Source organism: Pseudopipra pipra, chromosome 8 (assembly GCF_036250125.1).
Source record: "Pseudopipra pipra isolate bDixPip1 chromosome 8, bDixPip1.hap1, whole genome shotgun sequence".
NCBI lineage: Eukaryota > Metazoa > Chordata > Aves > Passeriformes > Pipridae > Pseudopipra > Pseudopipra pipra.
In genome coordinates this window covers 27,454,121-27,470,044 of record NC_087556.1, presented here as the reverse complement: position 1 = coordinate 27,470,044, position 15,924 = coordinate 27,454,121, and the positions used below count along the sequence as shown (strand labels likewise).

Here is a 15,924-nt window from a genome sequence, read left to right as displayed (position 1 = left end):
GCTGAGAATTCCCACCTGGCTGCCTACAAGGTTCACAGCACTACATTTAAGACACCTCTGGCCATAGACTATTTAATTATGTTTTTCTGATCCCTGCTGCTTCCATGATGGTCTCCAGGAATTGAACCAAGTTCAGTGCCACTGCATTTATGAAACTAACTTTCTGTTGAGAAAGATTTTCTTTCTACATAGCTAAAAATATATCTGTGCTTAGTTGTTTGTGCACAGACACTCATCTAGAGCTTAAAGAACAACATTCAAAAAGCTGTTGATGAAAGCCATAAACAGATACAACAGCAGATTAAGTAGCACACATACACATTTATTTGGTTTTATTTGACCCAAAAATAATATAACTTAAACCCGAAGCAAAAAATGCCTGTTTTGAGGGATTCACTTAGCTGTTAGTTTACACTCTTCTCACCTCAAGAGAAACAAGCCCAGATACATCCTCAGGGATTTTTGTGAGCTGATTAGTCGCTAAGTTCAGTTCTACCATACTAGTCCAAGTCCCGAAGTCCAAGGGGAGAGAGGTCAGCTGATTGTCCTGTGATTTAACATATCAAACACTTAGGGTCTGTGCTTGCAAGAAGCTGGCAAGAGATTAAACAAGCTGCTTACAAAAATACTTCATAACAACAACAAATAGTCGATAATTAAATCAGAAGAATACATTGATAATTGGCCAGGTTTTTTTCAAATTCCTCCAAACATAAGTAGTACCAACCTAGAGCTACAGATCTGACTCCCTGTCACTAATATGGACTGAAGTAGAAAAATTAAAAGTAAATTATTCTCAAGATCTTATGCATCCCAGTGGTTAAAACAATTTTTGTCCTATTTTTGCTGAATACAATGGAGGGGGGGGGAAAGAACAGAAAATTCTCCATAAGTTACAAAGATGCTATCGGCAATGCTTGAATCCTAAAAATATAGGGAGTTAAAAAAAAAATCCAAACAAACTGATCAAAAGAAAAAACACTACAACCAAAAAATACCATCATAACCAAGAGAGCAGAAAAAAAAAACAACAAAACTCTCTCCCCCCACCAGAAAAAAACCCTATACCTTAATGGCTCAGAGTAAAAGCATCTGAAATTAATCTGAACATCTTACTGCTCAAAATGTTGCTGTAATACTTGATCTAGACCAGACATCACAAAATCTTTAAAAAAAATGCTCATACAAAGTCCTCATAAACAAATGAGTATATGATAAAAACCAGTCTATGCAAATTGGGATTCCATTTGTGTCAAACTATATTCTAAAACAGTAGCTGATCTTAGCTACTGTTCAAACATTTCTTTTTTTAAAATAAATTAAGAACTTGAAATAAATCTATTCATAGAAAAATACCATTTCTTTTCCCTACTTCTCTTCACTCTATATAGCACACTTAAAAAGTTCTTTTGCTCTGCTGTACAACTACTGCACAAAGTCTCTAAACTTAGGTTTTGAATGAATACATAAAAAAAATTTTACGTAATTTCATTTATAATTTAAACTGTAACAGTGTGTGAGGGAGAAAAACTTATCTACATGCTTGTGTCCCACATGAATACTCAAGAACCTTGCAACCAACTTTCTTATTTTCATTGTTCAAACTCAAGCAAATGTGACAAAATCTTAACTAAAAAGCATAAAGACAAATTAATAACATCTTGATAGTACAATTTTTAACTCATACAGAATTGTTTCTGTATGTGACAGCAGCAGCATCGAGTTCAGTGTGATAAATTAATTCCTTATATCATTAAGTCTGCCAGAATTCATGGAGCAGCAAACAGTGTTCCTCATTGATTTTACACAGTAGCATGTTTCTGTGCCTCACCTTCATGTTCAGCTTACTTAATACTTTAGCTCTAGAGAAAATTCCAAAGGGGATTTTATTGATGCGGTTGTGCTCCATATTGAGAGAGTAGATTGTGGAGAACTGGGACGGGCCACCCACAGGATAGGACTGGAAGCAGTTCCTGGCCAGTGTTAAACTAGTCAGTTTGACAAGGCTGGATAAAAGACCCTGTAGAAAGAAGAAAACCACCCAGGAACTTAGGACAGATTTATTTGAATACATCTCGCTTCCCTTATGGGTCTAATTAGAAATGTTTTTCCCCCCTCAATCCCATCCCCTAAGTAAGTGTTGCAACACACAAACCAGTGTTAAATTTGATAAAACTTCCATCAGCAACAATCTCTGCTCACAGTCATCAGCCATTACCTTATTTCCCCCTTCCTCCCTGCACATTGACAGAAACAGACAAAAAAAAAAAAGTACCACATTTAAAATCACGAGTTTAGGAGATTTTGGAACTCTTTTATCCTCTGAAAGTAATCTTTGTAATGACACATTGCTACAGGAGTGCAGGGACAGCGTGTCCATCCTGAGCATCCCAGCTCCGGCCAATGCTGCCCACCTGCTGCTCACCCCGTTCTGACACCACAGCTGAGAGTGGGGCCCAAAGATGTATCAGCCTCATGCACTGGCTTCCACAACAGGCCTTTGACACTTCCAGTGCAAATCTTTGTTAATTTAATAAAAATCCGTATTGTGATCACAACTGGTAGAAGCTTCTTGTCAGGCTGGGCCGTAACAGTTTCAGATAATCAGACAGAACAGACAAAAAGAATGGGAAGGGTTTGGAAACTCCATGTTTTTTTCCAGTTTATAAAACATTCCTAAGTATTTAGTACTCTTATCTTTTTTTTTTCCTTTCCCCCTTAAGAAATGAAAAGCAAGAAGCCTGGAGTTACTCTGGTTGTCCACTGAATCCAGAGTTTAATTTCTCTTGAGAGTTTAATTAGATTCTGAAATCTCAGCAGTACATATCTCAGTTTATCTGTCAGTTACGTGCCAAGCACGCTGCTGGAACTGTGGAGCTGAATAATGAGATATAAATTACTGCTGAAGTGCCACCTTTGCTTATTACTACACCAACTTGAATTCAGCCCTATTTGATTAAGTATTACAGAAATTGGAGATTTATGCATGGCATTACATACCATAAATAATGCAACATCTGCAATCAGGAACGAGTGGTAACAAGATAATGATTCCAACCATATTCCTAATGTCAGTATTGCTGGATTGCAATTTGAGTGCTATATTCACTGTAAAACATGGATTTGCTGTTCCACCAGGAAAGCTTTGGCTACTTTTATAAATAGTTTATTAACATTATTGTAAATGAAACAGGATCAAATATGGACTTATCTACATGTCATGGCTAAAACTTTAGACACCGGGGGCATCTCAGCAAGTATCAGCGAAACACTTTTCCCCCTACAGAAAAAATAATGGATCTTCAAATCAGTATTAATCTAACCTAATCATTAGCTAGTATAATCTTTGATAAGGAAATATTGCTTCTACCTATACTTTAATTAACAGATATTCTTTGTCCTAGGGTTAGGCAGTCCCTGAGCTCTGTTACTAACACACTTTACTGCTTCAAATGGATCTTGGCATTTCAAAAAGCCATTTTTGAAGTCTGCTTGCATACCAAAAAAAATATCAAAAATATGTTAGCTAATACACTGTAATAGCCTAGAGTAATTAAACACATTTGAGGAGAAGCAAGGGAGCTTTGGCAGTACAAAGAGAACAATGCTCTTACATCTATGAGAGCTGTGGCAGTGCTGGCTTCTCCCTGCCCGTCCTTTTAAGATAAAATATTTATTAGTCATTGTGTCAGCAGCTTCAGCTATGTTTTGAAATTTAGAAATTTCTTCTACAAATACAGTTCTTTGTATTATAGCACAGCATGTTTTATTTTGAACAGATTACAGTATAAACTATGTACTTGTGCAAGGTAGCAGCTTAAGTGTTAACATATTGTTGGCAAATATACCTGAAGAAGGCAGCACAGTCACAAAGAGGTTTGTACTACGACTGAAGGGAAGTAAGCTTCCCTCACATTAGCTTTCTGTAATTATGCCATAGTTGTTTTTATAACACCTCTGGGGGGGGGGGGGGTTGGTCAGTTCTCATCTTAAAAGCCCTGGTCGCTTTCACTCAGTAGCATTTTCTTAAATTATAGTGTTGCCCAAATACTTACTAAATTCTCTGTTTTCAGTCTATCATTGCAGAGTTCAGAAACATATCTGAAGGAAAGTAGTCACTCACTGCATTTCATTACTATAAGTACTTTGCCTAACTCCAAATGCATTTTATTTTTTTTCTTCTATGTATAGTTCCATATACCCATCTTTAGACAACCTTTTAACTCATTTTATAATAGTAATTTATACAACTTTGGGGTGTGGAAATGATAGTTTAAGAAAGCAGTTTGGATCATCATTAAAACAGAAGAGACTATAAACTTTATGTTGTGTCCTGAAATCTTCATTTTAAAAGGTTCTAAAGAAATGGAATAAATATCCAAGATAAGAAACAATCACATCAATCTTTTTTTCTGTTATCAGAGTAATTATTTTCAGGCACTAATGCTTCATAAAACAGAAACACTAAGAAACACTTATGTAGCTGAACTGGGGGAAACTGGACTCATTACTTAAGGTTCTCTAAAGAGACAGGACAGCAAATACAATCTCGTGTTGCTCCCAGTTTTGACTGAAGTCGTATGACATTAGTTCTTCCATACTAATATGATATACCTAATATGTACAGAATTGCAATAATTCACATTACACACGTGTAGATTAAAACAAGGGGTATTCCTCAAAGTTAGGATGCAAGACAAAATCACTTCACGTGTTCCACTCCCCTTACAAAACACCGATGCCCTACAGCAGCATTCCCTCCCCAGTCCACTCCTTCTAATTCTCACCTCTGGCAAAGTAGAAATGTTGTTGTTCTCCAAGTTCAGTTCATCAAGTTCACTGCATTTTGCTAAAGACTTCGGAATTGCTGACAGCCTATTGTACCTCAGGCCAAGGCGACTTAGACTGGACAGATTTCCTACAGGTAGAAAACAGGTATTAATATATTGTTAGAATCACACAGAGGCATGGAATATGGTTTGACTTCTGATTCTTCTGTTCTCTCACACTCTACACTTCAAAATTTCATATGGCAAAAGGGAACTATTATCCCAAAACAAGAGATACATCGATTCCAGTGCTTTCCAATGCTGAAGTCAACCATGCAGAAGTAGATTGTGCATATTAAATATCCTTCTGAAGCTGTGCATAATACAGTAACCAAACAAGGCTTATGTTCTATTGTAGAAGTCCTTCTATCCTGATCCTTCTACCAACAAAACAGGCTATCATTTTCCAGATGTCTCCAAAATTACTTTTCCCAATTATGGATAGTATCATTCAATGCCATGACTCATATTACCAGAACTTGGGCATGCATCATACAGCTCAGGTCCTGGCAAAACAATTTCCTCTACAGGGGAAAAAAACCCAAACAAAACCAAAAAAACTTTACCATCCTCCAGTAGCAACAAAGCTTTAAAAAAGTGATAGGAAAAAACCCAAAACTTTCAGGTTTTCTGAGTGATACTGAAGGGAAAATCTGGAGGAAGTCTGCAAAAATCTGGACAATATGCACGTAAAAATATTTTTAAACATTGCCAGGCTGATGGTCCTGGTTGATATGTCTTTGTGTCAGGAAAAAATATCAACTTGAAAATTTCCCATCTGAAGCTCCCTTTAGCCCCAGCTCTAACTTCATCTAAGAAGTACTAAAGAGCAAAATCAACTGCTTAAGGATGTTGTTCAACTACAGGGTACTGGGGCATTTAGCCTCTCCTGCAGGTAATAAGACCTTGAACTTCACTGAAAAGTCAGCTGGCAAATAGTACAAAGAAACTTGTCTTCTGGCTCATCCCTACAGTCAGAAAAGGTGTCTGTAATTTGTAACTCATCTGTAATGTGTAATTCACACCACTGGAGCTTGGGAAAACGTTCACACTATCAGTTCCTTGCAAAACATTTGCTATTTTACACTCACTTTTACAACCACTCAAGGCACAACATGTTTGTTCTGCAAATTGAAGTACCAGACAGACACATCAGAAAATAAACATAAGATTTAACAAACAGCAGCATGAAAAACCAGAAATAATTTTGAAATATGAAGGATCTTAACATGTACAGTCTAACTACTCATTAAATGAAGGCTGTATGAATGTCTACGCATATGTACTTATACAAAGGTTACTGGAACACAGCAAAGGAAGAAGTAAATGTCGTGTATGTCTGCTAGACAGAGGAAAATTTTCAACAAAGCAAGTAGCAAAATATCTCTTTCCTGAGCTTGGTCAAAATATACTCTAAAAATGCCCCTACATCAACAAATAGCTGGGAATGTAGTTAATAAAAACTGGAAATTGGGAATGCTGTATGATTCGCTGTAGTTACCAAAATGAAGAGTCACAAGAGCAGTGAAAGTGAAAAAAAAAAAACCGAACACCACACAACAAAAAAACCTAACACCTCCCCCCCCAAAATACTGGCAGGAGGGGGGACCCAAAACCCACAAAAACCCTTATATAACACAAAAGTTATCTACATCTTACAAATCAAGAAAGAAAAGAGGATAAATTTTCAGTGCATATCTGACATTCAGCTAACAAGCTTGGCAACAAATTTTACTTAGTACCATCAATAACTAAAGTCAAACCAGGTAGCCACCCAGCATTACTTAACTAGTAGTATCTCCTATTGGGATTTTTATTTATATTTCTTTAAGTGCTTTTTTTCTATGCAATTAACTTTTGCAGAAGCAACAAAGAAAATCCTCACTTAATCCAAAAAAGCCCACATTTAAAATCCAGAGCTATCAATATTGCTCTCCAATGCACAAACTTTCATCTTTTTATGTTAAATCCTACAATGCCTATATGTACTAAAGAGAATAATTAAGACCTATTCTGATGCTACAATCTACTAGTATAAAGATACACATTGGTACATAACTTAGCTATTTCATGCCATATTTGTGAGATCTGGCATTCCCGGCTGAATAGAAAACTGGCCTCATTTCACACAACAGACATCCTATTGCAAGGTACCAAGATCACCAGGATTTTCCATCCTAGGGATGAACAAAACACATCCTGACTGTATTTCTCTGAATCGTTATTTAATGCTTTACTAAAAAAGTAATAACAAACTTTACACAAAATAAGACATCAACCTACTATTGTTTTTCACTATTTAAACTTTGAGCTAGATGCTGATCTGTTTTTTTTCAGGCAAAAAGAATGAGCAGGGAAGTAGACAGCATGATGCCAACTGTTGCTTAGCAATACAGCATTGCTATGCCAGTTCCCAGATTGTGAGCACAGGTTGTATGTATATGGCTCCCTTCCTACCAGCAATGTGGCATTTCAGAAAAATTAAACAAGGCAGCCATTAGAGAAAGTCAAAATGTACCATAATTTTCCAGGAGAGAATGACACACGCTGGCTATCCTCATGACATTATCAAAAAGAAGGCATAAATAGCAGCTCCCAGTAATTTTTTTCTTATCATAAGTAGCATTTCTTAATGGAACTTTATCACTGTTTCTCTACTAGTTATCTTTCTCCTCCATGGGAAAGGCATGCAAAGGCATAACAGAAGACACATCCTGCATGTACCACATTCCTCCTGACTGTTTTACACACCGCAGCACTAAATACAGTTAATTCCTGAGAACAAAACCAGTAAGATTTCAGCTGAAGCTTCATCAAGTAGCACCTCTCCCACTGCTCCTGGAAGGCCTGTCCTGCACCCAGCTGATGGAGGCAGCACAGGCCACCTTCTCATTTCAAGCCAAAATTTATTTATAGCCAATTTATTGCCATTTAGTCTTCTGTCAACAAGACTTGTATCTTTTCATCCTCAGAGTTTATACTCACACCTCATTGTGAATGAAGTGAAAAACCCTTATCAGTTTTAATCTTCACAGGTTGGACAAAACAAATGTTAGTCTTGTCTTCACAAAACAGGATGACCCTTAGAACTCTTCCCTCTGTTCAGTATGTTGAAGTTTACTTTTTTTTTTTAAATGAATGCTTGGAATAATGATGTTAATCTTTGGCTCCATGGTCCACAGGCCAGGTGCTGGTCAGCTGGATAACACAAAGACCAAGTGACAAACTCTAGTTTACAACAGAGGCTGTCACAAGTTGCTAAATAGCACACCTTGTGCATCAAGTGATCCCATTTCCAGCTCCCTGAGCTCAGGGTTACCTAGCTGATACTCATATTTGGAGCTACTTTACAGTGCCTGCACTCATCTCCATCATTTCCAGTTCAGCTACTGGTTTCTGGGATGGCAGCACATTAGGTACTCTGCTGTCAAAAGGCATAGAAGGCAACAACTGATCATCATCAACTCAGTCAGACTGTCATCAGGATCATTTGCAGATGTACTTTTGTCACTGAAGCCATACCTCAGCAGCTCCTTTAAAACATCCTCTTGCAGGTAGTGACTCAGAAAACAAAGAACTAGATGTTCATCAACATGACAGTTTGATAACCACAAGCCAAAAGCAGCTACTAGCAGGAAAAGCAGCAAGTAAAACCCCTTCCAACTTGTTTTCTTAGAGAGCTCATTACAAAAAGCCTTGTAAACTACTCACCTGCCTTATTCATTGGTACTTCTAAAAATAAGATAGTCAAGCCTGACTAAGCCCTAAACTCACACCAGGCCCAAGAAAGTCACTGAAAAATTGTTTTAGTTCAACTTTTGGTGTGCACAGTCACTCTTGGGAATCAGGTTTCACACAGATGCCTTCTTTCCGGTCCATTTTCGCACCAGCAGAGTATTAACACCCAACAGTAGGCTCCCCTTGGCCAAGCTCTCAGGTTTGAAGCAACCTTAGCACAGAATTCACAATCCCTTCACTGGAGTGACTGAATGTCTCTCTCAGGATTAGCTGTTTCATTTACACAGAAATTAATTAAAAATACTTGGAAGCATGCAAATCCAGAAACATTAAATTAGACTCTACTACAATAAAAGGGACTCTAAATAGATCATTTAAATTAAATTCTTTATTAAAGGTACCTCAAAAATAATAGTCAAAGGAAAGACAGGTGTTTGCCAACCCCAAAACAAAGGGAAGGCTGGAAATAAAGCAGGAAACCACACTTAAAAAAACACACATTTTAGAAAGACCACCTAAAGTGGTTCACCAAGTAGAAACAATACATCTCTTTTTTGAATATTTCTAAATCAAGAGAAAAAAAGAACTGGAATGTTGGATAACAAAGAAATACAAATTCCGAATCCAAAGTCCCACCAGTGCTTCTAAAGGGAATGACAAATGTTCTCTTCTGAGGTTTACCACACCTCTTCCTTTCCCTCCCCTAGTTAAAATAATCCTTCAAATTCCCAATCCTTAGATGAAGGGTCATTATTATTGTGAAATGTTACTGCAGCATTACTAAAACTAATTACTCTGTTTCATAGAACTTAGTTCACTGAGCTAGTTTGCTATCAGGATCAGTTGCTTTCTCCTAAATAAACCAAAAGCATCAGGTCAATTAAAAATCTGTTCACTAGAGAAAACTTCTGCAGACAGCATTAAAAACATAAACCGGACTTACAAGAGCTGTGCACATCGAAACTCCACAGGATCATAATCAAAAGTAGAAATTAACCTCATCACGCAATAGAAAATTGCAAGGACTTGCTACACACATGGCACTATTAAGTATTTCTGATGGTCTAAATTCTATAAATATTCTTAGATTTTGATTTGACTCAAGTTGGCACGCACTGAGTAGCCAACTGAGTTGTACTTACTCTATACTAGTTTTTCCAGATGTCAGCCATACTCTGTGACAACTGTTTAAGTGTTTTGCAGATTTTTAGGTGAAAGGAGCTGCTGGCATGTTTAATCTAATCTCTTATCAGAAAGCAAACTGGTTCCCCTGATAGCTGTAGAGTAAAACCAAAGGCTTCAGATAAAGTGTCTTAACCTTCAGTTGCATTCCACAAGCAAAGACGACAGTCTGCCAAGGTCCAACAGGGCAATAGCACTAAGTGACTGGTCCAACAAGACACCCCAAAAGGGATCTCAGTGATCTTGTTGCAGAGGAAAGGAGAACAAAATCACGTGCATCATTCATCAAGGGGCAACCCCTTCCTAAACTGAAGCCTATAGGTTTGTAAAAATTTAAACTCGCCATCATCTGAGAGAGATGAAATCCTTTCTACACTCCATACATCCCTAATGTTTAATATGCTCTGACTACAGGCTGATGCTTTAGGGAAATAGCGAATGGTGACAGAAGGGTGATGGGGCTGGGAGGGCAAACACTTTTCAGGAAAACTGCAGAAGAGAAGAGAAACCCTCCTGATCATTGCTAAAAACTACTAAACCCAAAGCATGAAATGTAATTATACTCTTCCAAATGCAAAAGTATAGTTAAACACAACACAATTGGACTTAATTTTACTGTTTTAGTAGTAAAGTGGCTTTTAGCGTATTTTGATTTTTCTTTTCGGCCCCCAATACCTCCTGATATACAAGGCTACTATAGGCCTCATAAATTACCAAGGTCAGCAGGGTCCATCATTTTTTGCCCTGCTCAAACCAAAGCGCATTATCCTCCCTACACAAATTCTAGGAATTCTCATAAAGATGTTATCTATTAGAAAGCTATTTAACATGAATTTTAAATTACTCTCTATCACCCCTCCTAGTTTAAACACCATCTGAAGAGAGCAGAGTTCTCTCTATTTTCAGTCTAACAGTATCATCCAAAGACAAGCTTTCCCTCATTATTTCAAGATTAAGGCTAAAGTGTGACCATATCAGCAGCCAGTTATTTTCCAGCTCTGATTCAAGACTATAACATTGCTGACTGTATATGTGTGAAAGGTGCACACAAGATGCTTGTAAAACTTGAGCAACAGAGGTTCAAGTCCCTGACATGCAACGTACACGATACCTGCATAAGGCAGAGCATAAACTCTTAGTGACATGTTCCTGAAACTAAGCAATGAAAATTCAACTTAAAATTCATTTAATATGCGTGCATCAAAATGCACGTAGTTCACAGACCTGCTTGTCTCAATTCTGATGTGTTCCCTTGAATCACTCTTCCCTTGTGCCTTCCTCTCACACAAAGAAAATAAGGTTATAGGCTTTTTCTTTCTGCAGTATACAAATCATTCTGAAAATGCTGAGCTGCAGTTATAATATATCTGTACACATTGGTCTCTGCATCTAATTACCATGTGATGCTACCCACATTCACTAAAATAAACTGTCCCCATTCTAATCTTACCAGGAAGAATATCCAACCAAAATACAACATAAAAAAATATTTTCATAGATACACATTGAATCAATAAACTCGAAATTGATAAGCCAACAGAAGCCAGCTTAACCTTTAAAGAAAACAATACATATGTATTTAACTGCACTGGCTTTGCATTGGAGATGTATTAATGAAAACAAAAAGGGAAGTTATAATTAGCTGAAAATTATACAAAAATAAAAACCACTTCATACTGCAACAGAGTGAGAAGTATCTGACCTTATTTGACCTTCAAAATACTTCAAAAGTATTTGACCCAGATCTTATTCTGGGCTACCAATGGAAGTGTTGCATTTTACTTAAGTCATCCTGCAAGCAGTGACACAAAGCAACCGAAATTTATTTAATTTTTCATTGGTAGTCTTTTTCTCTCTTTTTAAATTACTATTTAAAGCCTTTATGTGAAATTAAAGATTTATATAAATGTAAATCACATTATAAGAGCAGTTTATACCTAACTGGCAATGCAGTAAAAACATTAACCTTTCCCAAGTGAAAGATGTGTTTAATTTTTTAAGTCAGCCCTACTATATAAAGCGAACATATAAAATGTATGACACAAAAATATACATTCATAATTTTAGCTAATTAAGGAATGTAAGAATTACTGCACGTAGACCAGCATTCCACTTAGTATCTTCTCTCCAGTTAAAAAAAGAAGTGCTGCCAAACACCAGATACCAAGAGAAGAACCTAAGGAAAGGGGAAAAGACATCCCAAAACTTCCTGAAGAGCTGGGGGAAGATTCAGCAGCGTGTGGCTCAGTGACTTCCCAACTTCAGAATTAAAAATTTAGAATTTCCCAAATGTTATACTTTTCTTCTGCATAACTGCCACATCACCCCGTGAGCTTTTATCATCTACAGCAACCTGTGCGAACACCAAGACCCAGATGTTCCCTACCCATCACAAGCTCTGCTTTTCACCACTGTGAGGTCAACAACCCACAGCTTTGCCTCATCCCTGCCTTCCAGTCTTGGAGGATGCAGTGAGCAGTCACTTCCCACTTACCCTCTCCTGCCACTTGCAGTTTTCCAGTCAATTTTGCTGCTTTACACCTACTAAGTCTAGAATTAAAGCCAACAAGAACTAGAAGCTTCTTTCCTTTTGAGACCACCAAGGCCTATAATAACAGCAAAATTAGAGTATAACAGTGGGAGCCACTGCTTTCATATAAAAAAAAGGCTGAGCTTATTGCAATTGCCCAGTACTAGCAGAATTCAATTAAAGATGTTTCATTAACAGCACAGTCCAAGAACAAACCACAGACAAACCACTGAATGCTGATCAGATCTCCCAATGTGAGCCTATGGAAAAAGGCTTAATGCTTCAAAGTACGGAGTGTTCACAGACCAAAGCACAAGGTCATGTACTTAAATGTTAAGAATATGGATATTGCCATGAAAGCTGGAGCAGGAGCCTCTGCACTCTGCTCCATCAGAACAGTGGTAATTAATAACATCAAACCCATCAGTTGTGTAGGAACATCGCCCCTGAGCACTGAGGGCGCTGCAGGTGCTCAGACATTTCAGAATAAGACTCCTGTTCTTGCTAAGCCTGCCAAATTTAAAATACCATTTTAAAGCAGTTCCACATTTCTGCAGAAATATCTTTACTTGTAGGGACTTAGAGCTCTTAACCACATTTTGTATAACCTGAGCTGTTCCAATTCCATGTGTCTGGCTCTGGTCAACAACGCTTCATGTATTATCAACTGTATGTTTAAAAAGCACTCCAGTGCTCTCAGAGGTACACTGGGGATAAACTTGTTAAAAGCCTAGTCTGGAGCACAATTTCAACTTGAAAAAAGGTAAAGCTGCTCCACATAATATTTGCTTTCATGAGAGTTGTGATTTCAGCTTCTGAGCTGATGTGCCACAGCGAAGGGCAGGAGTGTAGTGCAGTGCTGTAAATATGCCTCTCATTTTCCTAACCATCTCTTAGGAACAGTGCTACATCAGACAATGGAAAGTGTGCCCAGTGATGGAATTTTTTGTGCTTTTAAAGTATAATTTTGGAACATTTACAACTGACTATTCTTTTTCTTATTAAAATGTTTGTTGCCTTAAATGTCCGTGAGTATGGAACATTTGACTATAATCAAACTGCACATGTAAACACACAAAACTAGAAAATTACAAAGCAGACGAAGAATCTTTTTTTTTTTCAAAGCTGTAATTCCTTCTCAAGTAAGTGTTTCTGCTGTTTTAAGTATGAAATTGTGAACACATTTGTACAGAATGCTAAAATTAAAAGTTTAAAGAGGAAATACTCACAATACAGTATTTGCAGAACAAAATTATCTAAACTATCTTGTAATCCTAAAAAACACTTTACTCCACCCAAAATTTGTTTTCTGTCTCAAAAGTCCAATTAATAATTTTAAATATAAATGGTATGTTCTTCACCTGTTTTTTATATCTTTTGGTAATATTAGTGTGCCAGCTAAGTATACAGAGATAAGACACTGTGTAAATAAAAGATAATAATTCCACCACCCCCCAAAAGGAAAAAAAACCACCACAATACAGGGGGGCACAATCTGCAATTAAAACACTAAACAGCTAAGATCCCACTATGATTTTAATTCTAGTCTTGAGAGTCTTGGAATGTGCCAAGCCATTCCACAAAGCTCATTTTTCTTACAGGAAGTGATCTAATATAAAAAGTACTTTACAATTTTCAATCAAGAGAAATACAGATATGAATGTATTAAGCCAGTATCTATAAAGCAAGACATTAGGTCACTTCCTGACAACTAATATCTAAAATCGACATTTGTTACTGCACAAAAGTGTGCTTCTACAGCATTAGTTGAAACAAGAACTTGGTATTTTTAAAGAGTGGGTATATTGGCTCTGCTACCTCTGTAATCATTGCTGATGCATAATCCCTTCCCTGCCACTCCCCTGCATGTCACTCTCCAACGTCCCTTCAGCTCTGGCACATTTCAGTACACTCTGCTAGTTAGAAAACAAGCTTTTTTCTTTTCATCTGGCAGATGCAAAAATCTTTCTGTGGCAAAACCACAGTTAGTCCAGCAGTGACTATAAGAGGGAGATGAGGGAAGGAGTCCTTTTTGTGGGGAGGGAGAAATAGAGAAGGGCTGTTTGATTTTTAAAGCAGCGTGATTTTAAAAAGCATCCCTCTCAAGAAAAAAAGAGGCCTCCATCAAACGGGTATCAGTGGGGGAGGAGGGGACAGACCTGGCAGTAATGGAAAGTCTGGTCCATAACAGGAGGCTCATAGGCTCACAGAACATTAAATATTGATAACGAGCAAATGTACTTGGTCTTTTTTGTCCCTGGTCTGCAACCCCCCAGCAGTCTGACCGAACTGGGGAAACATTAGCAGCACATATACTGTGAGCATCCTGAAACCTGGAAGCATGTAAATGCAGCAAGAAAAGCCAGTTTTGCCAAAGACCGGGTAGGTATCCATTAGCAGGGAAGAGAGAAACTGGAGTGAGAGATGGAGAAGCTGGAAAGGCCACCCCACGGCTGCGCACACAGGCGGCCACGCGCCAGTGACTCGCTGGGTTTTTCTCAGTACTCAAAGTTTCTCGCTGAACAATTCTAACCACAAAGCAGGCTGTAATCTAAAATCATGCCACAACTTGCTTTAATATGTTGAACCAAAACTGCGATGACTAAGAAATAAAGCCAATGTTGCTGAACTGGCTGCGGCTGCCTTTTCTGCAACATGCATAAATGTAGGCTGATCCTTATCATTTAAGATGGAACTTAAAGTTTTTCCCTTCAGTATTAAATCCTGTTTAAGAACTGTACGTAGCACAAACGCTGAGTTCTGATTTTAAGTTTTCATTTAAATATTTAACTTTTTTTTAATGTACTTTTTACAAGAGAGATTTTCCAGTGGAGCAAAAACTGAACCAGTGTAAGGTTAATGACACCACAGCTCACTGCTGTCTCTTGCCCTTATTCAGCTGTCTTTGGTGGTTTATTGAGCTCTAAAGCACTGATATTCAGCTCAGATAAGCATGTTAATAGACAACTACATACATTTAAAAACAAGTAACTTCAAAACACTATAAAGACAATGCAAGGGAAAAACAAAACAAAGGAAATAGGCAAAAATCCAGTCCAACCAGGTATGAACCTGATTCAGTAGAAACCACCTAAGCTTACAAAAACTTTCTGAAGAAAGTTTAGTGGAAACTATCTTGATTGCATAGTGAGCAATTTCGTATCCATCACAAATTACTCAACTGCCTCTCCTACCCAAAGACTTTCCCCTGTAAGCACAGTCTTGCAGCATATTACAACTGAGATTTTTTTTTGGTCCTCTGAGAAGCTCAGTGACTGCCAGTGACTAAACAACTTAGTAAATTGTACTACTGTATGCACAAGAATCAACAACAGTAGTCTCTAAGCCCTGACAACAGAAATCTCACACTTGCTTAGAGAATTTTTCCCACAATCAGGAGTTTATCCAGAGAACTTGCTTCCTAAATACAACACAAACACTACAATAAATTTTATGTAAACAACTTTCAATTAGATTTACAAAACACCCACAAAAATAAAGGCTGTGCTTATGAATTGTGTAAATTAGATGCAAATTCCAGATGGAATGGGATCTCCAGAGTTTGAAAATACCATCAATCCAGGAAAAAAGTTTAGTTTCAGTGGATGTATCCTCAGTGTAAAACTGTGTTCAGGTCAAACTTTC

The 15,924-nt window shown here is 37.5% G+C and overlaps 1 protein-coding gene across 3 annotated transcripts in view; it reads right to left on the bottom strand.

The window, feature by feature from the left end:
- SHOC2 (SHOC2 leucine rich repeat scaffold protein) overlaps positions 1–15,924 on the bottom strand; it is a 63,815-nt gene that overhangs the window by 8,898 nt on the left and 38,993 nt on the right. For all 3 annotated transcript variants that reach the window (XM_064663288.1, XM_064663289.1, XM_064663290.1), the window contains exons 4-6: positions 4,788–4,918; positions 1,832–2,020; positions 425–547 (exon numbers count right to left, since the gene is read on the bottom strand). In XM_064663288.1, coding sequence (XP_064519358.1) covers positions 425–547; positions 1,832–2,020; positions 4,788–4,918 — 443 coding nt within the window. The remainder of the gene's footprint in view (positions 1–424; positions 548–1,831; positions 2,021–4,787; positions 4,919–15,924) is intronic.